This window comes from Squalius cephalus (genome assembly GCF_949319135.1).
Source record: "Squalius cephalus genome assembly, chromosome: 22".
NCBI lineage: Eukaryota > Metazoa > Chordata > Actinopteri > Cypriniformes > Leuciscidae > Squalius > Squalius cephalus.
In genome coordinates, this window is record NC_137143.1 from 29,518,305 (window position 1) to 29,543,353 (window position 25,049).

At 38.8% G+C, this 25,049-nt stretch overlaps 1 protein-coding gene across 10 annotated transcripts in view; it reads left to right on the plus strand.

The window, feature by feature from the left end:
• The first annotated feature begins 1,437 nt into the window (after nt 1-1,437).
• camta1b (calmodulin binding transcription activator 1b) overlaps nt 1,438-25,049 on the plus strand; it is a 275,440-nt gene continuing 251,828 nt past the window's right edge. For 6 of the 10 annotated variants that reach the window (XM_079858260.1, XM_079858262.1, XM_079858261.1 and 3 more), the window contains exons 1-3: nt 1,438-1,531; nt 5,316-5,417; nt 18,590-18,693. In XM_079858260.1, the coding sequence (XP_079714386.1) occupies nt 1,507-1,531; nt 5,316-5,417; nt 18,590-18,693 (231 nt within the window). In that variant the 5' untranslated portion in view covers nt 1,438-1,506. Of the gene's footprint in view, nt 1,532-2,267; nt 2,347-3,228; nt 3,263-5,315; nt 5,418-18,589; nt 18,694-25,049 lie in introns of those variants that run through there. The other 4 variants (XM_079858264.1, XM_079858263.1, XM_079858265.1 and 1 more) reach the window with 4 other exon arrangements.

The following is a 25,049-nucleotide window of genomic DNA, read 5'->3' on the forward strand; positions in this document are numbered from 1 at the left end:
GGCTCGGCGAGGTAACGTCAGTACTACGAAGTGAATATTAATGAGCTAAGCCTCTGCCATAGTAAATCTGCCAATTCGCCTACGGCTGAAGCTCAGGATTCATTTGTTCTTCTGCCACCATGTGTTCTGGAGGAGAGTCCTTTAAAATTTAAATCCGCTATTAGACAGATTTCAGGGTGAAAATGTCCAAAAATTGTATTTAGCTAACTAAGTAAATTAGTTGGATTAATGATATGGATACATCTTATTATTAGTATAATTAATAAATAAACATTTTATTATTTTATTATTAATACAAATATTATTATTAATAATAATAACGAATATATAGTTAGTTAGTTTACGTACATAATGTCCATAAACAATTTTAATCAGTTTTAGAGGAGGTTTTTATATTTTAGGTCTGGTCATTTTAAATGATTGTGGCATGCGACAATATTTTTTATATATGTAATTTCTCAAAATGGTAATAATATTGACTCCATACATAATAATTTTAAAACAATTAATAAAATGCTTAAGTTTTAGGTTTTAGAAGGAGAAGGCTTTATAATGTCATCGTCCCAAAACTACCGCTATGTATTATTTTCTTATTGTTATGATTCTGTTGTGCAAATACATTGGCAGTAATCACTACATGCTGCGTTGTTGTGCGTAAACATTCTTGATTTGGCTTCATTTGGGCAAACGGCAGACGGACTGTTTGTGGTCGATGAGTGGAGCTGTTCTTTCAGCACCATCTCCTTCAGCACCCACGAGTGGACAGCGCTCAAGAACTCATGAACAAGCTTGAGCATCCACGCACGACCTGACACATATTACCCAGATGTTTTTTTCTTTTCTTTTCAGTGGTGCCACTGCCGACTTGCAATACAACAATAACCTTTTAGATTAAAACCGTCATGGTCTCTATGCTCACATCCATGTCATTCTCGTTTCACAATCATCTTCAGCACGAGTGGCAGATTAACGACTCTAACATGGCTGTTAACATCTAATTATATGACACAGTGGGGCATGTTATTAGTACTTAGACTGCTGGACACGTATCTCGATTTAGCAGTGTTATAAAATAGTTATGTCGCGCCGAACGGATATGGGTGTCTTTCAAGCATGAATTCGTAAACATTTGTTGTATAGACTTAAAATATTCTATGTTTACATTCCTAAGATTTCTCCCAAAATCTGATCCTTCCAAAAAAAAAAACAAAAAAAAAATCTTATTGGTCGCTGCATCGTAAAGGTGTCTCCTAAATAATAATCAATTCACCAATGGCGTTGAGGGGATGGATAAAAGGGGGATATGGATTTCGCAAAATCATGAAGCATCACCAAAAGCACCATTGTCATTTATGGCACTTCGTGGCCAATAGCTAACGCGTCTTCACGCACGCGCCTCCCGCCTCTCGCCCCCTCCTCTAGACGCGTCCTCGCCGTGAACGCGCGTGGTACCCCCCCGGTCGCTAGGAGGAGGAGGAGGAGGAGGATGTGGCGCGCGGAGGGGAAATGGCTGCCGAAAACAAGCCGGAAGGTAAGAGAGAAATAACAAGATTATTATTTTTCATTTCGCAGTTTTATCAGCGTTAAGCTCCAGATGATAAAGATCGGGATAGGGATGCGCGACGGAGAAAGTCAGTGACATTTTCGCTTAGCTTATGTTTGTCACGAAATGGCAAAAAAGCTGAAGCGCTGATGGGATTAGCCATCTCTGAGACGGCTATTAAAATAACGGGAACGGAGTTAGGTAATCACGGGTTACGTTCATTACGCGACTCCTTTCATCTCAAAGCACACAGAGGGTTTTCAAAGTCACACGCATCCAAGTCGAGCCGAGCCACAGCCTTCGTTAGATGAAGAGAAACATGTTTTTCTTATAGCCTAACTGAGACGCGCACATGAGCGCATCAGACGAAATGAACGCGTGAAATGACTCGCGTATGATTTAGAGTGGGATTCCTCCACACCGCATCCACGTTCCCCGTGGGCTGACAAACAAGCGAGCTCCGTGAAGTCAAACGCGGTCAACTACTTCATTTTTCTTTCGCATTGAGCAGGGCGACGCTTTTAACTCCAAAAGCCATAAATGCAGATTTATGGTGATGCTCTAAAACGTGATTGATTTCCTTCCACCCCCACCAGAACCCCCCTTTAGTGACTGAACCCTCCGACAGCTGCTCGATATGCTTCGGTCTTGTGTGGAATATTTTCCCAGAACTGTGACTATTTGGCCGCTGCTGTTTTGAAGCTGTCAGCAGTTATTTTCTTAGATAATAACACATTGAAACTGGATTGGAAAGGACACTGGGATAATTGAAGCGGAATTTTAATGAGGCAGCAAAATGAAAGGTACGTCTCTCCTCTTTCCTAAAGCGATGCTCGGCAACTAAAGCCAAGTTCATGTTCTCACTATTCGCTAGAATTTGAATAGAGTGTAATTCTGATTAGTTTTGATATAGTCGAACCTAAAGTTCACTTTTTTTTGCATTAACGGCGCGCGTCTTGTTTATCATTCTTCGAGGATGTTTTTTAATGTGGTCCTTACGTATTAATGAAATTATTTGAGATTAAAATATATGCATTTATTTTTATATAACGAATTTGAAGCAAGATGTAAATTATTCAGATCACATTTAAGATTCACAAGACGCTCCCTAGCCTTCAAAATTCCTGTTTACTTTGATCCCTTTTGGAAAACGTATTTTTTTTTCCCCATTGGGACCAGATAAATAATAAGACATTAGTTTGATTCTAAAGCATCGTGGGAAGAAAATGCTGATTGTTCAGTAATGTTGGAAAATTAGCTCTGGAATATCTTAAAATAACAACCACGAGTTTGTCAACATTGAATTATTTATTCAACATTTTTTTCCCTAAATTAAATCAGTCAAGGAAGTTTTGCTTCATAACAGCCACATGGTGGTGCTATTGAGCTGTGCAAATCAGTCCCCCCCCCCCCCCCCCAACTTACACACATTGGAACTAAGAGTGATAACTAAGCTTGCCTATTAAAGAATTCCATCAAAGTGACGAAGTTGCCCTCAGTGATTTGGGTGAGCTCGCAGAGTGCCTGTGTGGGACGGTAGCGCGCATGTGTGCTGTTTCTCTAGTGAGCACTGGAACGTATAGAATTATCTTCTAGAAAGGAAGTATTAATAACACACTACTTCGGATCTATATAGGCAATAGCACAGTTCTGTTTCTCCGGTTGTTGTTGGATATCTTCATTTTTGCTATTGCTGAGCGATGACCTGGCCAGAAAAAGGTATTACCTTTCTTCATGTTTCATAGTGCACATTTATCTATGTAAGTCCAGACAGGTAACGCTTTGCTCTTGCTCTACTTCTCAGAATGAAAAATGTGTCAAAATGTAACGTAAGTTTGGGGACAGAAAGATTGTGGGCTATTTTTACCCATTTGAGCTGCCACAGAACAGGAGAAAACATTGCCTCTTTTGACCTATACGGCCTAAAACTGTGTCACGCATTTGTATCTGACAGTCTTTGCTCTTGCCAGCTTCCTGGATCAGTTCTATTCTTTTCCTCCACACAGGAAGCATATTCTCCAGTGGTTCTTGCCAACATGATGATGGCAGCTTACATACAAGGATGTGCTCCTCTCACTACCCCCATCAGCTTTTAGATGTTTTCAAAGTCGTGTTCTGGAATATTTCTATGGCTAGAGAGTGCATGAGTCTCTCTCTCCATCCATTCAGTCAGTTGGCTCTGTGTTATCTTGTTCTCTCACATACGTGCCTCCACTAACCTGTATTGTGTGGACAACTGCAGGCTTTGGAAGCTCAATTGTACATATTTGGTTGCTCATCAAATCTCAATTTCTCTAATTTATCAGAGACGTGAAATTTCACTGTGGTTTTGCTTGAAATTAAGCTCCTGGGTGTTTTTGATCTGTTTGGCGATGCAAACAGCAGCACTCTTATAAAAAAAAAATATATTACAAAAATACAACTGATACTACTGGCTCTTCCAAACAAATTGGATTGTGTAGAATTTATCTAGCCTCTCTGAGGTTTTGCCTGCCTAAGTGAACATAGTAAGCCATGCATAGTAAGCTGTGTCTCCCACTTTTACTCTTTCTACCTGAAGAAGTTATTTTGACTTGATAGACCTTTTCTAAATGATTGATTGTATGGATTGATTAGCCAACTGGAAGGAGAGGGCACAGTTTACCAGTGATTCAGGTACTAAATCCTTGGCCATCGCTGTTAAAGAGTCAATATGAACATGATGTTTACCAATGTTTAGGTGACAACTGGGGGAAATTAAAGTGCTAGTTTAGCTCTTCAGATTTCAGTTCCAGTAATTTGCATGCTTTTTATGGCTTGCTTTATGTGTTTCTTACAGCGAATCTATACGCGCCGCAACAGCTGGAAGCTGTCTACATTGGACGCGACAAAGCAACCATTGCAATCCATTTGTTCTTCCTATGAGAAGCATTGCAAGTGTTTGGAGTATGTCATAAATAGAACAAGGCATTAGTTTACTGTCGGGGATTTGTGTTACGTTGGCGCCGCATCCAGTGTAGACACGGTGTTACAGATATGTCACCCAAATGAAAATGATTTACTCATCCTGATGGCGTATGACTTAAATATTGTATTACTTTCTTTTTGGAACATATAAAAAGATATTATGAGAAATGTCTTAGTTTTTTTTTTTTTATTGATCCTACAATAAAACTCAGTTCAAAACTATTTGGTTACCAACATTCTTCAATGTTGATAATCACAAAAGAAGGTCATACAAGTTTGGAACGAGGTGAGGGTGGACAATTTACATTTTTGTGTGAACTATCTCTTTAAGAAGCAGCAGTTGTTTTTCTAGTTCAATGCTAATGTGCATCTATGCTCAAAAGTAGGCTTTTTCCTGACAACTGCATTTAAGAATCCAGTAAGCCACAGAAATTAGTAGAACCTCATCATGTGGTATGATTCAACATGTAGATTTAGCTCCTCGCCAGCCTAGTTGATTGCACACCTACGTACACATCTTGTATGCAATACTTGGATGCTGGAAAAGCTCCTTTAGACTCACAAATGCAAGTGTGATGGTAGCTATTTTTCTTAAACTTAAACCTGAAATGACCTCTTGACCTCTAAAGTGCTAAATGTTCCAGTCAGTTGCAGAAGGGCTAAAAATGTATCGCAATGTCACAATCATAATGCGCTGTGGTCATTTAGAAGGCGAGAGTGAAAGCAATGAATGACCTCTGCTTGAATAGGAAGTAGAGGGCTTTGTATTTTTGTACCCACAGACCTTCTCCCCTCACTGTTCCCTCCTCCACTGTGTCCCCTGTAGGACTGAAGAAAATACGTAATCCGGATCGAATGTACAGAACCGCCGTTGGTTACACCGGCCACGTTCCTCCTAAGAGTGTCAGCGATGACACAGACAACAACAGTAAGAGAGCTGGCTTCCTTTTCCACTGCATCCCTCAAAACATGACAACGTTATGAAATGCTGTTCATCTTCTCTGCCCATTCGTTTACATACTGTATAACCTCATTCTCGCAGCTGGTATAGTTCTTCAACAGTGTTTTTATAGTATTACCAGAGCCCAAACCAGAGAAAGATCAAATTAATACAAGACTTCAGAGTCTCTAGAGCTTTTGATCTAAAACCTTGCTTTCAGCACAATAACGGTTGTTTTCCTGGTGTGTTTACCAGGTTCAAGAGCTTAGCAAATTCTATCAAAGCAATTTGTAATAAGCCAACGTTCAGCTACTAGGTGACTTTTAGTGCAGGGAGTCGGGAGGGAGAGGCCGTTCTTGGTAGATCAGCTTAAAAAAGGCCAGCGTCTCATTTTCATTCAGCTCCATTACAGATGATGTTTATTCATGCATGGCCATGCTGCTCCGGAACGAGCAGCATATTTTTGGAAGCAGCAGCTCGTTGTCATGGCTAATCAACGCAGAGCGCAGGCGTTGGCTTGCGTGGGTGTGGATGAAGGTGTGTTCTTGTTGTGCTTCTCTCTCTCCAGCCGTTCTCAGTGATTTCACTGAGTGATCGAGGACGTTTCGAAGAGACACTCTCTTAATGAAGACACTCCGACATGGACACTAAGTGGCAGGAGTTCTGCTGCCCAGTTGTTGAAGGCTAAGAGTGCAATTAGCAGCTGGAGGGATACACATCTCAGCCGTCTCTGGCCATGCCGGCTCTCGTGGTTTAACAACAGCATTAACTCTTTGCAGACATGTTGGCAATCCATTGATTAGCCTACATGTTGATTTTTAAATGAAATGGGCTGTCGGTTCTTATAACACAGTGGTAGACGTCGCTTGTGAGCCGTGTCGGAATGTGAGGATAAAAGGAGATCCAGTTCAGGCGGCCCCCTTCATGGACCCCATTTTAGCCTGATTCTTTTGCTTTGTTGAGCCAAGAAAAGCTTTGGGAGCCAACTGGGACAGAACCAGAATGTCGAAGTGAGCTAATTGGGAGGAATCCTGGTCTGCCGTTCCTCTCCTTCCCCCTCTCCTCTTCCCTAGTGTCCAGCATAGCCTTTTTTACTCCACCAGTGGAAATCCCCAGATGAACCACTCCCACTTATTAAGGCAGCCACAATGCACATCATCAAGTCTCTTTAGAATATGTTTAGATGTGCAGCTGCTTTTTTTACTTTTAGACCTCAACTCATACCAAGTATTTTACTATGACATGAATTTGCAGACTTTTTTTTTTTTCTCCCATGCTATTGCATATTGTCTTGGACAAGAGTCAATAGATAAGAAGCAGTTAGCCTCTGGAGACCAAGGGAAATTCATCCCTTGACTTCAATGGAAGGATGACAGTGCGTTCATTTGCTTTCTTGTCGCAAACGCAGTATCCCATATCTTCAGTGTTTTATCAGCCAGGCTTTATTTTCAAAAAACACCCTAGCAATTAAGAGAGAAGTTGCTGCCGTACAGATCTTTTAAATTGGCTAAGATAAAATTTAATTGAGATCCTGCAAATAATGAGAGGTTTTGTTCGTGTTGCAGAGATGTAAACAGTTGACTGAACTGCTCTACCAGGGAAGAGAGCAGAGAGAGACGCTGGTCTCCTGGGACACCCAGACACGAAAGTCAGGTTATCACAGAATCGGCCTCCTGTCTTGGAGGAGTTTGAACTCTTCGCTTGCATAACGTCTCTCGTTATCAAAACAGTTGGCGATAATTGTGCCAAGCGCTAGCGTGTCGGGCGTACGGTGATGCTTCACTTGGCGCAGGCTTATGTCACTCTTCATAACAATCATGCCTTATCTGTGCGTGCCAGCGTACATTCGGTTTACTCGTCTCAGGGAGCAAGTCGTGACTGAGCCAATGCAGCATAGCTTCCTTTTAGGTCCAGCAGGTTTAAATGAAGCTGACCTTGTTGTTTTTGGAGACCTTTGAAAAAATCACACCTAAAGTGAAAAAGGATGTTTTTTTTGCAATCCTATCTCTCACTTTCAATGGGCTTTTGGTTTCGGTGCTCACACTGTGTAAAGGGCTTTTGTGTACCGTGCTTTTATAAACACCGAAATGAGGTTATCATGAGTCAACTAAAGTCTCAGACATTCAGTACATGATTCAAACAAGGATCTATTGAAGAGCATGGTGATGATAATATGCAATTTTTGTTACTGTGATGAGAGAGAGAGAGAGAGAGAGAGAGCTCGGGTAGGGCAGAAAACAGGACCAAATTGTTAGCCAGAACTCTAAAGTGCATTTTGTATGCATAGCTCAACTCTTTATCCATTTGTATTCATACACTCATTTGCATGATTGAGTCCATGTGTATTTGAGCATTCTCATATCCTCTGTCTTGTTTATGTCTCTGAATGCCTTTGGTAGTCAGTGTTGCATGGATTTGCATGTTGGTTTTATGCGTCCAGGTGTAAGACAATGGTTCAAGCTGGTGTTTGCCTATTTGTGTGCTGTTTATAGGACCTGCTTCTGTTTTATAATTCTTGTCAGAAGCATATGTTTTGTTATCGTTTCATTTATCGTATGCCTCAGATTGTCTATGTACATATGTGTATTGTGTAGATTGCACAGAAATTTGTAAACAAAGAAAAATGTATTGTTGAAACCTATTTTATCCCTTTCTTGTGCACAGTTAATGCCTTCATATAGATATCAATATTATACTGATTAGGCTTTTGAAAGAAACATTAAATCAATATCAGTTAGTTCTATAAGGTTCCATGCAGCATTATTCTTATATTTAATGCCAGATTCACAAAACATTCTTGAAACTTTTAAAAAGATTATTTTCATGAATACAAAATATTAACTAGGAAATATTCAAATTCTTGACAAATATGATCTTATGTCCTTAAGATTTATCAGTGTTGAAATATTCAGTTTGTTGAAATTATTTGAGCAATCTCTGTTCTTAAGATAAAGAGTTAACATGTCAAATATTTCTTTAGAACTTTTTCTAATTAACTTCCTATTGTTTTTCCTTAAGAAATGTTGTGCTAAGGGCTTCTTTACCCTTGGACTTTTACCAGAGAAATGAATGAACAAACAAAAAATGACAAGTGTGAGTAAATGTACAGCAACTTTCCAAACACCATCAAAACACAGCTCCCACGCAAGGAGATGACAGTGACATTAATTTAGGTTTTAATGTGTAAAAACCACAGAGAGCTTTGCATTTTTATAATCTCCTCTCTATAAACAATCTTCATTAGCCAAATGGCAGATAGCTATCTGGCCAATGATCTATTGAATGGCACAGATGTGGCCGCTGATGGTGATGAAGGCCCGGAGCCAGTGAAGGAGCTGTAGTATTAAGCAGAACAATAGAGCAATCACTGCTTTGATTGGTATTGATCTTGGAGCTGGAGGGATGAGTGAAATTGAAACTGACCAATTGGACCCAGATCCCATTTGAATCAGAAAAGGTGGTAAAACAGCGTGCCAAATGATGTCATGGCTCTGGCCGGACACAAGCTTCCTTTAATGGCTTTAGGACGGCACATTATTCTCTGTTAAGAGGAAATGTGAATCATTGTCAGGCCATTTCCCTGTGGGAAAAAAATAGATTTATCATCCCCCCTTTCATTCTTTTATCCTCATCTTCCCTTCTTTATGTCCACTCTGTCACTATAGTTTTTATGATGAGGATCATGATCACACAATCATCCTGTCAAAATGCTTTATCTGAGCATGATTGGTTGTGATAAAGCCTCGCATACGAGTGTGGTCCAGAGTTGATCAGAATTCAGTCAACCTCATTTTTGGTGCTAGTGAAACACAAATCACAGAGAGAGAAAAAAAAGAAAAAGTGAGGAAACAAAGGTATCCTATCATTGTGGCATAAAAGCAAGAGGACACTATCGATTTGAGATCTGTTTTTGTCAGCCCTCTTTATCCTATCCTAAAACAAGCTTTGCTCTTTTCTCTGAAGTGATGCTTGCTCAAGCTGCCATGACAGATACAGTAAAACAGCTCTTCAATGTCAAGCCTTTTAAAGATGAGCCGTTAAACCCCAGATTAGCACCAAGATTCACATGTTTTTCTGGCTCAAAGGGTTTTGAGGAGGAGGACCAGCGCTGGAGGTCACGGCAGCACTCCTTCTCGACTTTTCCTCAGATTTGTTGAAGAATCTCTCCACACCTCCTGCTTTAAAGTGTTCACGCTGCAGACTCTCTCTGGACGAGGTCTGGCTCCGAGCTCCATGACCTTGAGTCGCTTTAGTAGATGCTAAATCAATTTGACTGACATCGTCCACCCCTTCAAGTCATAGCTAATTCAATAGAAATTTTATTACACACAGAAAAAGATCTCGCCTCTCATACACACAGCAGAATGTGGCGCTTTTTTCTGATGGTGGATTTATAAACTGTAGTTGGTCTGAGGTTTATGTAGCCCAAAGCAGTCAAAGGCAGTTTTGAAGAATGCTTCTGGTTAGGGCTGGGTGATACACATTATTCAATTAAAGAATATCATGAATATTGTGCTAATGTTAAAAGTTAAAAGTCAGAAAACCCATTTCATTCCCCTTTTTCCCCAGCGAGCTTGAGGATGTTTTACACGCTCGCAAATCCTTTTTGTTGGAAGATTGTTATATTTTTTTTTTTAAGTAAATATTTTAAATGTTCCATTTGTGTTCATTTAGTAAAAAACAGTAAGTTTAAATGATTATTTTTTAAACCATAAAGCAGTAAAAACTTTGTAACAATACACTTATTAAGTATGATGAAGTCACTCGTCGCCTCTTCCAGGTCCAAACGCTCTGTCAGATGCCAAAAGCAAACAAACGGTGCTAATATACACTCAGGATGTGATGTAATACTTCCATAAAATCATGATTCTCTCCTTTATCTCCATACCGAAGTCCCAGATGGATAAATCGTTAAAATATTTGTTGCCGGGATACCGTGAGCAATTAAACTGTAGTGTACACCCTAAGTTTTTAAAAGCTTAGCTTAAATGTCTAATATGAATAAATAGTGCTCATAAACAGCTGAGATAGTATTATTAAGTCAAACGAGAAGAGGCTTGAAACCTTAAACAATATTTTACGTAACAAGCGGAAATCTGTTTTTACAAGCGGAAATCTGTGGCAAATGCAAAAATATTAAATATCATCAAAATCTTTAGGTATAAAATTGAGATATATCGATTTTTAGATGTATTGCCCAGCCCTACTTTGGGTTGGTAAAATTCCCTCTCATGCAGTTGCTCATGCAGTGCAAATGCCCTCAGATAAAAATCCATAATTCATCATCAACTTAATAATTAAATTAGATGCATATGATCTCTTTGCGATCTGTGCATGTGTCCATGTTGTTTCTTATGTTATGGTCTTCCTATTTGTGTTTTTCTTGACCAGACATGGATAACGCTGTGGGTGTGACTCTCCAATGTCTGAATATTCACCTTTCGTTCCACCATGGAAATTAGCATATAGATAACTATACCACTGATTTTCATGCAGTGCACAATTCCCTGGAGAGAGGCACGGAGGAGGCTTGTTGTATAGAGGTTGGAATGCCAGCTTGGTAAAAGACCATGTCAACCCGCTGCGTTCTCCTTTCGTATGCTGTCTTTCATATCAAAGCCTTTTCTACTTTGACTTGAAAGTCATAAGACCCTCCCTCTTTCCTAGCCTGCCTTCAACTCATGTGGTTAATAAAGCAGTTGAGGGAAGACTACTTGAAAAGTTTACCAGCGCCATTGATGAATTAACATGCAGTCCCATCCTTCTCCCTGTCTGCTTGGAACTACTGTGCAATGAGCCCTTATTTCTGTCACATTAATTTTGTTTGAAAAAAAAAAAAGGAGAAAAAAGCTCAAATTTCCCTAGACACCCCTTAATATCTGTACTGGGAACTGTAAATGTTGCTTTTCCCAGCAATTTTCAGTCTTTATTATACAACATTTTATAATTAACTGACACCTCATCTCACTGGAGGATTTGAGTTTTTCTTTCCGTTTTATTATATGTACGGCATTTTTGTTTTATAAGCTAAAAAAATTAATCAGTTGATGAGTAGAATCTATATTGTGCTGGTTTGCAATTTGCTTTTTAAAAAAAATAATAATCTAAAGTTTCATTTGAGATGCGAACGGGTATGAGATTTGATTTTCTGGAACATTTCTCACGAGACAGATTGCGGTCCTTGGTGAAACATCTCTGTAATATGACAGATGGGCCAAAATCGATCCATTAACAGAGGCGAAGCGAAAGTGACGTAATTGATCTCCGTAACATTTACTCCTTTAGGTTTTTGTTGACTTTGCAGACGTCCTCTATGCCCCTATCTGTTGTACAGAAACATCTCTAGATTTACTTGACCTCCATTTGAGTCCATTCGAGAAAACGTTTTTTCTTGAATCTGTTCTTATATCAGGATAGTTTAATGCATTTCCTCCAAAGCCCATATTCTTCAAAATGGGATCAAAAAGTCACGGCAGACACCACAGCGACCCTTGTGCAGGCTTGTGTCTGCCGTAAGATGAGGTAGAGAGAAAATCAAATCTGTAAATGTCACCCTCTCCTTATTCAGACAGGCTCCAAATTTGCCTTCTGAAGCAGATTTGCCGCTCTCAGAGCATTTGTCATTGCACCATTCTTAATTTGAAGAGTTTCTAAAGGAGCGTCGGATGCGTACACCCCGCCACGATCTGAGACAAAACCGCTTACGGCAGGTGAAATGGCGTTCCGTGGAAAATACAGTTTACAAATAAACAAATGCAAACAGAAAATGTCCGTCAGAGCTGACAATTTAATGGAAAAAGAGACGGCTTTCATTAAAAAGTGACATTGGGCTGATGAGGTGTGGAAAGTTTTTGTGTCCATTCTTGTCTTTTTACACTTTGCAGTGGCGAAGCTCCATCTGTTTCAAGACCGACCCATGTACTTGCACACTATAGATGCTTACAGAGTCATTAAAGAGCGCAGATATGCGGTAATCCTCAGAGGGAACATACAGGAGGATGGACCTTCTTTGTGCTTGCCTTAGAAATGTGGCTCTGTGGATTTAGAAGTACAAGTACTCATTTTGCACAGCTAGCCTGTTTTGCCATTTAGATCCGTCCGCTCAATTAAAACGTATTAATTATGAATGTGTGCAAGAAATGTCAAAACATTTCAACAGACACCTTTGCAGACGATTGTTCATTATAAACCCTGTTTATCGGTTTTCCTCTTCAGGATTGTATTGTACCAAAGGGATTAAAAACTTAGAGGCCCACACACAGTGGTTTGTGTTAATCAAAAGATTTAATATATATAATATATTAATATATAAAATTGAATAAAAACTAAAAACACTGCTCTATCAAGTGTTCTTGTGATATCAATGTCACTATAAAGACATATAAAAAGCATTGTGGTAATGAGTAAAAAATGTAGCTTTACAGAATTTTCAATACATGAATAATTATTATTCATAGAGCAACCTGAAAACGCCTAGCTGTGGGTGCTTGAGAGCGTTTTGCGTCAGTTGAGACACTTTGCTTGTTATGATACGGAATATCCGCAAAAGTGTTACTAGTTTCTCATTTCACACATATTTTGTTTCTGTGTTGATTCTATATACAAATGTCGATACAATGTAACGTATTTTCTCTGGCTCTTCTTTTAAATTATTTTGTTCCGTTATTATGCTTGTTGTTGTCATCTGTTGACGTTGCACAAGCAGAATGTGGCGGTTGGTCGGTGTGGTATTAGTCCCGCCCCTCCTCCACTGTGATTGGACGGTTGGGTAAAAAGTGACAGTGATGAGCGCTGCGTTTTACCCAAAGTTAAACATTCTTAAACTCTCTGCGACCTGTAAAAAACGCAGAGCGCTCAGCGCTTCAGCGTGAAAAAACGCTCAGCGCCTCTTTACGCTCATGACGCTTAAAAAACGCGGTGCTCCCATTGAAAACAATTGGAAAAATATGCCAGCTCGGTGAAAAAATGCTTTGGTGGTTCATTTGAATAAGTGTGAACGCTGCCATCCGAACCCTGATGCACACTAAACACATGAAAAGATGAAAAGAGACTCTGTCCGCTTCCAAGCTAACTCTGGTGCGGTTCGAGTGAAATATGAATGCAACTCGGACCAAAGACATGTAATCATAGTTGCTATGTTGCCCATCACAGTTCGGCACAGGCATCAGAACCACGTCTCCTCGAAGCAGATCTTCATTTGTGTGTGTGACAGAGGGATTCCTGCTGCTGTTTTGACTCCTTTACACATTTTATAAGCTCTCCACGAGTTCTCATCTGGTCAAAATACCATCATATATAGGCTACGCACATACAATGAGCGCATTTAGCCCAGAACACAGCATTGTTTTTAAGTTCCGTCGCAAAATATATGTAACAAAAGCCGACCAATCAGGTTGCGAACATATCCCTATATGTCTTTAGGTTCGGAGTTAAAATGCCAATGTGAACGCTAAGCGGGCCAGGAATAAATGTGTTTTTTTTTTTTTTTTTTTTTTTGGTCTGGAGTCCAGACTCTTGACCAAATGGACCAAGTGAACTGAACTACAAATGTGAACACACCCTTAATGTGGGAAAATTTCAAAAGAACCTTTAGTCCTGGCCCGCTTAGCATTCACATTGGCATTTTAACACCGAACCTAAAGATACCGAACCTAAAGACATTTAGGGATATGTTCACAACCTGATTGGTCGGCTTTTGTCACGTATAGGCTATTTCGCGATGGAACTTAAAAGCAATGCTGTGTTCTGGGCTTAATGCGCTCGTTGTGTGTGCGTTGCCTATATGATGTTTTTCATACTTCATGTTTTTTGTCTGTCTAAATATTGGAAAGCTTGGTTTTGGATGGCCCGATTGGGCCTATGGTTTATCCATGGCCGATGCTTACCAACCGTTTATCACCGAATAGTATGTTTCGGCTCATTTGTCATGTAAACACTCATTGAAAATAAAGCTGCTTTTCAGACACTGCCTTCAGGGCTTTTCTGTCACCATCAGTGTTGTTGTTCTTATTGGGGTCACTTAAAGTCACATGTGGGATCTGTACAAACATGCTGCTTATTGACAGTATGAGATCCCACAGTGCCTTTGCGCAGAAGTCACATTCATCACTTCATTTCAACATAGATCGCTCCGTATTCAGTGACCTCCAATGCCTCCCGTCGAAGAGTTCAGTCAATCTGTCACTTTCTTGACCTAACTCACGAATGCTGACATGGAGTTTCTGAAAAATTTAAAAGAGCTCTTTATGGTGAGATGATAAAGAGTTAAGTTATGCCATACCTTTGTATCCTCGGTTTAGACGGGACTCTCTGATGCTTGACATTACTTTGAAGGGCAGGTTTGATAGGTGTTCTTCAAAGATTTCCTCAGATCAAGAGTCGGACATCAGTTAGACAAGGGCCACATGCGGGTGCGACGCCTTGGCATTTGCGCTGAATGTTGATTGGTGTTCGTGTCGAACGTGAATGTGTTTTTGTATGTCAGTAGAATTTGAAACAGGAGCGATTCATCTTAATACATTCATAATTAATTATAGTGGGCGCGCATGCCTGTGTGCACCTATAATTGTGTACATGAGAAGGAGCAAATAGTCTACAGCGCTCTGTTCGGTTCTATCTTTCTCTACCACCTACATCCATACGTTTATATCTGTGTGAGTATTAGCAGCGTGTGCGTAGCCTTGTTTTGTTTTTCATTTTCTTTGTTGTTAAGCTTTTTTCCCTCAGCTCTGCGTCTCATTGGCTACTCTTGGGAGACGGTCGTGAAAGAGAGAGAAAGGCAAACGCTTAAGGCAGCGCTTGGCAGACGGCGACTGACTCTGTGATTAAAATTTGCCTCTAAAGCCACAGTCGTCAGAGTCAGCATAATTTAAAAGCCCCTTACTTTGATGCAGAACAATGAGACTAAATTGCAGTCCTCAGAATCACTCACTTGTTCTGCCAAAGCATGTACTGAGATAAATGAAGAGACGAGAAATGACAAATAGGAATAGGAAGGGATATATATTCTAGTCTTAATTACCCTGTAAATAAGTTGCTCAACGCCTCGTTCTTTTATAATTCATCCCAGTCGAGTTACTTGGAATGAAAGAGAGAAAAACTTTTGAAGAGAGCCGGCTCATTTATTCATTGTCTTATGCGAATGTACTGTGCTTTTCTTCTAAATATTTGCTTTAGTTGGAGCATAACAGCCACAGATCTCCCAATTTAAAATGTGAAACGGTCATTAGATCCCAACGTAACTGTTGCCAAGAGAGAGACGGCGCTAAATAAAAAGGCAAATCACAAATAAGATCTTTTCAAACTCACTAGTTTATCCTAGACACCAGTGAGATTGAATGGAGAGCAAATGGTGACTTTGATTAAGTCTCCTGCTTATCAGGTTTTTCTTTTGAGGAAAATGTCCTAGTAATCACATCGTATACCTCTACATTCTTATTGTATTCAACAGTTGGAAAAGTAGGAAATTTAGGCAAACATTTACATCAGTGGCATGCAGTGGTGTTCTGAAATGAGGAGGCAAAGTCCTCACAGTTTTTTTTTTTTTTTTTTTTGTAAATCAAATGTAAATTCATGTCCCAGTTACACTTAATGTTGTCACATTTTCCTGGTTAAATAAACATTACATTACATAAAGTAAGAAACTAAATACAATTCTATTAAACAAATCTATCCACATGCAATTCTTTTTTTAAATTTACAATCTTATTAATGTTCTATTTATTAAAACCAAGTATAAATCTCATCAAATTACAAAGCGATGATATCTTAGTGGGTGAGTTGTTTACTTACTTTTTTAATTAGTCTTACCATTAACGCCATCATTTTGTTCATTTAGACTGATTCGCGAACGCAGAAGACGCACAATATATTTTCTCATCGAATTTTTTGAGGAGGCACTGCCTTCCTTGCCTCATCGGAGGAAACACCCCTGGTCTACTCCAAATGTAAAAGTTAGAATTCATGAAAATCACCTGAGCCAGAAAAAAGCAATTCTTCTTGAGTGCCAGAGACTAGGGCCGGAAACGTACTTTATTCAAGTACACAGTATGCAGATAGACAAATTCAGATAATTCAGGCTAGCATGCTGTGAACATTACAGTAAAATATTCGTCATATTGTCATTGCAGAAAAGTCACTGTAAATCCCTTGTGGCAACTCAAAGAATGCAATGCGTACTTGAATTGCAGTATATGTGACATTTCGGAATGCAACAAAGTACGAAATTGAGCTACAAGTAGTCTTAATTTTGTCAGCTATTTTTAATTTAGTCCTAGTCCTGTGTCAAATGTATTTTTTTACAGTAGTTTTTAACATATTTAGTCAACCTTGTCCTGTTTTTGTTTAGACAAGTTTAAGTCAACTAAATGTCTGAGCATTTTATTCTTAGCCACATTTTCATCATTCTGCATGTTTAAACTGAAAATAATAATTAATCATTTTTGCTCAAAATTATAATCACAACGATTGTTGTCATTTGAAAATTGTATTTTTACATTTCATCAGAATTATTGGACTTGCACCTATAAACATAAATCAAGATAATGTCAACCCATACGGTTTATTTTACCACATCTAGTTTCCTGATTTATTATAGGCCTACTAGTAAAACAAGAAATAAAAAATAAAAATTGTGAAATTTCTAGTCCAAAAATTCCAACTTATTTTAATGTTTTTCGATTAAAACAACACCTGTGTTTGCCTGTGTTTTCAGATCATCCTCACTTCTTCCACAGTGTAGAGAGAGCATGTGCACATGATTGCCAGATTGCAAAGATTAAGTAAAACACTGGGTAGAAAACGTGTTCTTTAAACAGATAAACTCTGATTGGGGGATTTAAATTCTTGAAATCTAGCAACCGTAAGCCTGAAAACTTGTAGCGGTCTCTTCTTTTTTCCGAAAAAAAACCAGAGTGATTTTGGTCAAGCTTTTATTTTTTAACTACATTTTAGTCTCGTCTTTTTCGTCAACGATATTGCATGTTGATTTTACAATGTTCATTGTTTAATGACGTTGGTGTCGTCTCGTAATAGTCTCGTCTTAGTCATGCAAAAAAAGGTCGTCAACGAACATTTTTCTTCATAGATTTCGTGAACGAAATTAATACTTGCATATAGTTTGTAGTGAAAACACTTGGGTGTTTTCTCCAGGGAATTAAATGATCTATGCGGGTCTGAGTTCATGCACAGGTAAAGCAAAACCAATGTGCATTGGTTCTGGTGTAAGACTATGAACAGGGGAGTGATCGAACCCTCTTCATGTGTCTCTTTCCCTCTGGCTATCTGTTTGTCCTTAATGCCGGAGTGGGAGTGGTTGCTAAGCAGTGTCTCTATGGACACACGGGCTTCATCTCACTCAGATCTGCAGCGTCTCTTTCACTTCACTCTCGTCTTTTACTGAGGACACACTCCACAAATCTCAGTCAGTCTCTCATTCTCCTTTTCTTTCAGTCTCTCTCACTTTTTTTATATTCATAAGCAGGCTCAGCACGCAATATGGAACTACCTTCTCCCACAGGGCTAAACATTGAGTTCCTTAAGAAGCCTGAGCCCTTGATGCAAACGGTTATCAATAACCTTGAAATGCTTTTGCTCTGTTGCCCAATTTGGTTGTTATGTATTTGAGCAGGCACTCTGGCATGATAAGGGAGAGAGAGATAGAGAGAGAGAGAGAGAGAGAGAGAGAGAGAGAGAGAGAGAGAGAGAGAGAGAGAGAGAGAGAGAGAGAGCATTAAAAAAAAAAAAAAAAAACTCAATGAAAACAAAATCACGACATTTCTGGATGAAAGCCTTTTGCACGCCTTGTGCTCCAAATATGTTCCCTTTCATTTCACAGTAACATCTTAAGTTTTTTTTTTCTTCATTGCTTTCTGAGTGCTCCCCCTTTGAGGTCCCGTGCCTGTTTTATAGTTTTATATTTCTAAAAAGGTTGTCACAGCTATTTGCGAACGTAACACCTGGGCATGGAAGTTTCCTCAAAGGAGTCCCTTGAGCAATAGTGACATTGTATTCAAACAACTCAGTAATTTACAAAGAAATGATTGGATCTTTGTTTAAAAAAGAACAGCTCCCAGTGTTTTAGACCCTGGAGAGCAGCACAGCTTTGTTTTAATAATCCTGCTCACACTCCATATTAAGTAATCTTTTTGTGTTGTTCACAGATGAACATGGACATTTGAAAATCTACCTGCCCAAGAAGCTTCTGGAATGCCTTCCCAAATGCTCCTCCCTGCCCAAGGAGAGACATCGCTGGAACACCAACGAGGTAAAAAGCTTCCATCGGTAGTTTTAATGCTTTTTGCTTCACAGGAGTTTGGCGTTTTGTTTGTCCAAATGTTATAATGTGTTTTTAATGGATGCTTATTTTATGCAGAATATATTGTTGGTTATTATTTTGACTTTCATTTGTAATTGTACTTAAGCAGAGAACCAATTAGGAGTTGAGTTTTTAGATTTGACGACTCAGCTAAACAGAATTTCATCAACATTGCAGTCTTTATTATATTATATTATATTATATTATATTATATTATATTATATTATATTATATTATATTATATTATATTATATTATATTATAAGGAAATGAAAAAAAAACACTGCATTTTTCAACACCACATTGTCTATATAAGGGATTTATATGTGGTCACACTCTTACATGTGTCATTATATTATTCAAATTTGACCAAAATCAAGATCAAATGGAGTTACTAGGTTTTTTGAGCAGTGAATATTAAAGAATTTCTGACATACAGTGTGTGCTTCATATTATGAAGTGCATCATATTATGTTTTCATCAACTTACAGGTTATAAAGTTTACTGTTGCTATGTGGGCGCTCAGTTTTTTCTGTCCTTTGGCCAAAATCCCATGTTATTAATAACGAAGTGCTATGCAGAGGCCAAGACGGTATCAAATGCTACTCTTCTCTGCTCCTCAAATAGATAAAACATTAGATCCAATGGAGTTAGGAGGTTTAGTCACAAGTTTTTAATGCTTTTTATTGGTGAAATATCTGCAAAACCCACAAACAGACGTAAACGGTGACTAATAGTAGTGATTTATGAAATAAATAAATAAAAATCCGCCAGACGGCGACAATATTATATAAATATAATCTGATAAATTCTCATATAATATTTTTTTTTTTTGCAGAGATTTTGCCAATTGAATATTAGTATTCCACCAAGATAAAAGATATTTTCCACACAAAATGTGCATTTTTGCTGACTGCCACATTGAAATGTTTTGATTTCCTCTGTAAATCTGTGTCAGTTTAGTCTAACAGTTGGACTAAAGTGTATCTGCATTGCTTTGAACTTTGTCTTCCTGGCCCGAAGGCGTTCTGACATTCAGAGACAAACAAACACACTCAGCAGAGATTAGGTAGGCCTGTTTGGACCGATTCCACAGCACACCTAAAGTCTGACACAACCTCCTACCATCTCGCTCTCTGCCAAAGTATAACACCACTTGAACATGCACCAGATCAGTTTTCATTTTTTTTTAAATTGGAGATCTGGTCTCAAGTGGGTAAGTTGACATATTGAAAGTTGCTACCTGATTTACTGTGGGCTCTGCCAAATTTAGAGAGATGAGATTTGTATTGAGCTGTTCTGAATATCTAATGGAATACCATTACAAGATGTATAATGGTCTAAAATTCTTGTTAAAGGAATAGCTGACACGTTTTTTTCTTTTTTTTCTTAACTGTCTTGTTACCACAGGTTGATATAACATTGTTAATCTTTTTTTGCCCTTAAGGATTTGAAGCAGGCTAAACCGTGGACTCACACTTAAGCTTTTTTCAGCAGGTTGTCTGAGGTTTACAAAAGTCAAACAAACTTTTCTAGCCCTGCCTTAAACTCTTTAGCATGATGGAGATGACACACGCTGCTCTAGATGACTTGGGATGATGCATGCCATGACCTTTCAAAATATTTTAGATTCATTTCCATTTCAAAACTGCTATAACTTATGAGAGAGGAAACCACTGATGTCTTGCACATATACGTTTATTTACGATAATAGTTGAAAGTGCAGTTTGATCTGTGGAATGCAGGTGTATTTCCTTTGTTCCGTGCTTGACTGTGTTGTAGTTGAAGAAATGATGGTGCAGAGAGGTTGATACTTCTCTCTCTCCGTTTCATTTGTGCGCCCTTCGTGTTGGGAAGCCAGCAGTGTGGTTGTCCCTCTGTGCTTTCTGTCAAAGCCTCCGCGCTCCCTTTCTCTCAACTTGCAAAGAGTTAGGCTATAAAGTTTCCCAACTGTTTTAACTGTTTGTTTCACCCTCCCCAGCTCCTCTTTTATAGTTCTTTTTTTAGAATTGTGCCATTGTAGAGGAAGATAATCTGACCCCATGCTGATGCAAACTAACCAGCCTCAAAGAAAAGTCATGAGCGGTGGGTAACCTCAGTGATGGGTATTTGTTTCACGTGTGTGTTGTATTTTTGGCCTTTTGTCACTTTTTGAGTAGAAAGTAGAAAGGAGAGGAAGTGATGGGGAAAAGAGAAATGAACAGTCACTGTCCAATAGAGAAAGAGCTGAACTGCGAGCAAAATTGCTGTTCTCAAAATTGCTTACAATTTAAGTAAACTTGAAATAAAAATTGATCATATTCTTAATACAATTCCTTCTTTTATTAAGAACGGTGGTAAAAGTTTCAATTTCTTAACAATAAAGATTTACTAAAATGTTTAATAACACATGTTTTAGTACTCATTATTAGTTCTCTAAATTTCTTTGTAGCTTTATTGTTATTTCAGTTTTAGTGACTTTATTACTTCAACTCATTTAATTTTGGTCAGTTGCCAATGCAGTATCACTAAATTAACTTTTTAATGTTAGGTTTTTCATCTATTATTTATATTTTGTTTTAATTCAACTTTATTTTAATTTGTCATTTATTTATTGATCTAGTTAATGTTATTTTGTAAAAATACTTTTATTCATTGTTAATAATACATTAATTTATACAACGTTACAAATTGAATTTATGCAACACTATTTTATTTATATTTATTAATAAATGCTATGAAAGGTTATTTTTATTTCATGTTAGACTTAAGTATTGATCTTTATTTTGAAGTGTTAACTGAACAGTTCAATTGAATCATTTTAAAAATGTTTTCATTTGAATATCGAAACCACTTTTTACAACCCAATCAATTCCTGATAGATAAACTCAAATTTTCTGCTTTTTTTTTCTCAGAAATGCACCACATTACTGACATAACATAGGTTACGAATGTTATTTCATGTTCACTTTGACCCCTCATTATTTGTTAGGGGATGGAAAATAGTAACGATGCTCAGGTCTATCCTCCATGATTCCCTGTCCCTCAAGAGCAGCTGTTTGTGGTGAACATGCTCTCAGGAAATATTGGCTCCAGGAGCATTAGCCAAATCTGTCATATTCGTTACGGTAGCAACCCGCTCCCAATTTTGCATCCTCACAGGATGAGGAACTTGTTACTGTCAGTAGTGCTATTGCTTTCACTGTTCCTGTCGTCGTCCAAGCTAAACATATCTGACTGTTTAAACAAACACAGACCAGATAAAGCACAGATTGGAGATTAGAAAAAATAGTGAAGGACAGGCAATGTGGACAGGCAAAGAAAGATGGAAGGTGGAGGTGTAGCTCTCCCTGCAGATGGAGACATTGTGTGGCCGTTGCTGAAGCGGAGCTACTTTTGGAGGCTGTTAGGAGCAGAAAGTCTCCCTAGTGACACACACTGCTCTTAATGAGAACGAGTTCCTAAACAGCACCGGCTTCTTCCTCCTTCAGCTCCAGTCTCAGACTGAATGCCATGTTCCCAACGACCAGCGGTGAGGTATAATGAGGCCTCTAGCAGGGCCGAATGAGACATCAGGTCATACAAACAAGCACACCTCATGTCCGAGCCTGCGTTTTTCTGCCTGCGTTGGATATATCACATATATATGTCATAATTTCTCAGATTGGGAGCTGGGAAGAGGGTCTAAATTTATAGTTTTGTCAGTCACTCCATATAACATTCCCACCTCTCCCTTTTCCTCATGGGAAATGACCCTTATTGAAGGTAATGACACGGACGTCTGTACAGTTGAAAAATTCTTGTACGTAGCAGAATGACCACATTAAAGAACGAAACCGACAGTATGTTGGAAAGGAGGGGAAAACATCAAAACGTAATGGTGTTGTAATGAACAGGAGAAGAGGGTGAACGCTGGGGGACGGCAAAAAGTCAATTTCTGTCTTTATCTCTTTTTCTCGTGCTCCGTCTCTCACCGTCAGTTGCTTTACACCCCCTGCTGTTAATTTTAAATACCTAGAAAAAATGTGTATGTGTGTGTGTGTTTGATAGCTCTCCTATACTTTACCGCACTCAGCTGGGAGTCCTGGAGTGTATCTAGAAAACCTTTGTAACGAGAATATTGTGCCTAAAAACCATCTGCAGAAAATTTTGAAATAATCATGATGCATAGTGAAGTCAGAACAGGTCTCAAGAATATACATATTTTTGCAATTCCTCGACGATTTGGTCAGGAAATGGCGATGGAAATATTGAATTGACAGACGAACGCCTCCACAACGTTGCACAGGACTGTCCTTGATCTGAACAAACCCAAAGTTCACATTACCAGTTGAATGTCACAAGAAGACTCGCCGTTGCATTCTGAAGCACGCTTTGCTAAATAACTTTGTCTGAAAGCAATTTATATGAATTCTCATGGCTAAATATGCAGCTAATACAGCGTGGGTATTACTTATTGACAAAGTGTCCTTCAGCCTGGACGTCCCCCCCCCCCCCCCTTGTCAAGCATATCGCAATCGCTCCAAAAAGAAAAGACAGAGAATGAGAGATGTGCATTGGGTTTTGTCATTGTTTGACCAATCTAAGCTCTTTGTTAGACCTTCTTCCACCTTCAGGGAAACAATTCCCCAGGATAAAGGAGGGCGTGGAAAATCACAATGCGTGTGTACCGAATCTTAGGGGTAAACACCGAGGATGGGTACGGAGCTTACATGCTGATCTGGTAAGCTGAAGATTGAATTGTATTACCTTGACTCAATGACAAAATCCCCATGTTTTGTAGACTTTGCAAATGCTGAAGCCCGTGGGTTTGCTCTATAACGTAGATCGCTGGGATCCCTTTTTGAGCCAGAGGAATGGCTTTGATATCGCCAAAAGATTCATAAGTCGCTCCCTAGCAGCAGGGATGAACAGCCTGTCAAGGTGAACAATACTCTCTTTTTTTGAACGCTTAAACATCTTGAGTAGCCATGGCCGTTGGCTATAGCGAATGCCCCTTTACACACTTACTGAGAGATGCTGTGTCTGTGGCATTCCACCGTAATCTGCTCCAGATGACAAACTGTGCATCTAAAAGTTTTAAGCGTCACAGAAAGTGCTGCTGCTTGCGAGTCCTTGTCCTGTCGAGTTCCCCTGGCACGATTGTTTTATTTGAAATCTCTCAGGTTTTTTTTGTGTCTGTGTGTCCTCTTGATCTAGATATTGGCATCATGGATCCAGCTTTACCTCTGTGATAAGTGCCAGAAAAGTGGTTCCCCTGCCTTAATCTTAGCTGGCACTACCCCTCTCCTCTGGGTCCCTCTTCTTTTCCGGACTGTCTAAGTTTCTCCTCACATAATCAAAGGAAGCAGATGCTACTAGTCAACCCTTACCCTACAGGGAATGCTGGGAAATTTAGTTTGTGTTTGTATAAGCACAACTTTGGCTTCTGTGGAGCGGAAGGGTCTCTTGTCGCACAAACAAGCTAGGTTTACCGCTTCACTTTACATTACAGCAAATAATGTAGTTTTAGCTAGCACCGCATCTGTTGTATTTTTGACCTTTATGTACTTGTTCAGACAGGGAAAGGACTAACTTAGGATCTACATCTTGGATTTTCTGCTTCATGATTGTTTTTCAGTCTCAAGAGGCGTTCACACTCAGTATGTTCTCATACGCAGTTATAAAAGAGCTATGGCGGTAATTTTGTGTAGTTGAGCTGCAATCTCCATCTGTCTGTAGATGCTATGTATTAGTAAATGTTCAGGTAAAGATCATATTCACAACAAGTCTTATAGATTCTGACCAGCACATACACTACTGTTCATGAGTTTAGGGTCGGTAAGACTTTTAAAATGTTTTTGAAATAAGTCTCTTATGCTTACCAAGGTGGCATTTATTTGATAGATAAAAAAAAAACAGTATTGTGAAATATTATTTCAAAATGTAAAACAACTGTTTTCTATTTAATTTATTCCTGTGGTCAAAGCTGAATTTTCAATCAATCTATCTATCTATCTATCTATCTATCTATCTATCTATCTATCTATCTATCTATCTATCTATCTATCTATCTATCTATCTATCTATCTATCTATCTATCTATCTATCTATCTATCTATCTATCTATCTGCCTGTCTATCTGCCTGTATGTCTGCCTGTCTGTCTGTCTGTCTGTCTGTCTGTCTGTCTATCTATCTATCTATCTACAAACACTCATTAAAATGGCTGTGTTGTCATTGCAAATAGTCATCAGTTTGAGTGCCCTGTGTTTTTGTTTAGACTGTGAGTAAGTCTGAATGATTATGACACATCTGCACAAACAGACTTTGCCATTATTTTTCTCCT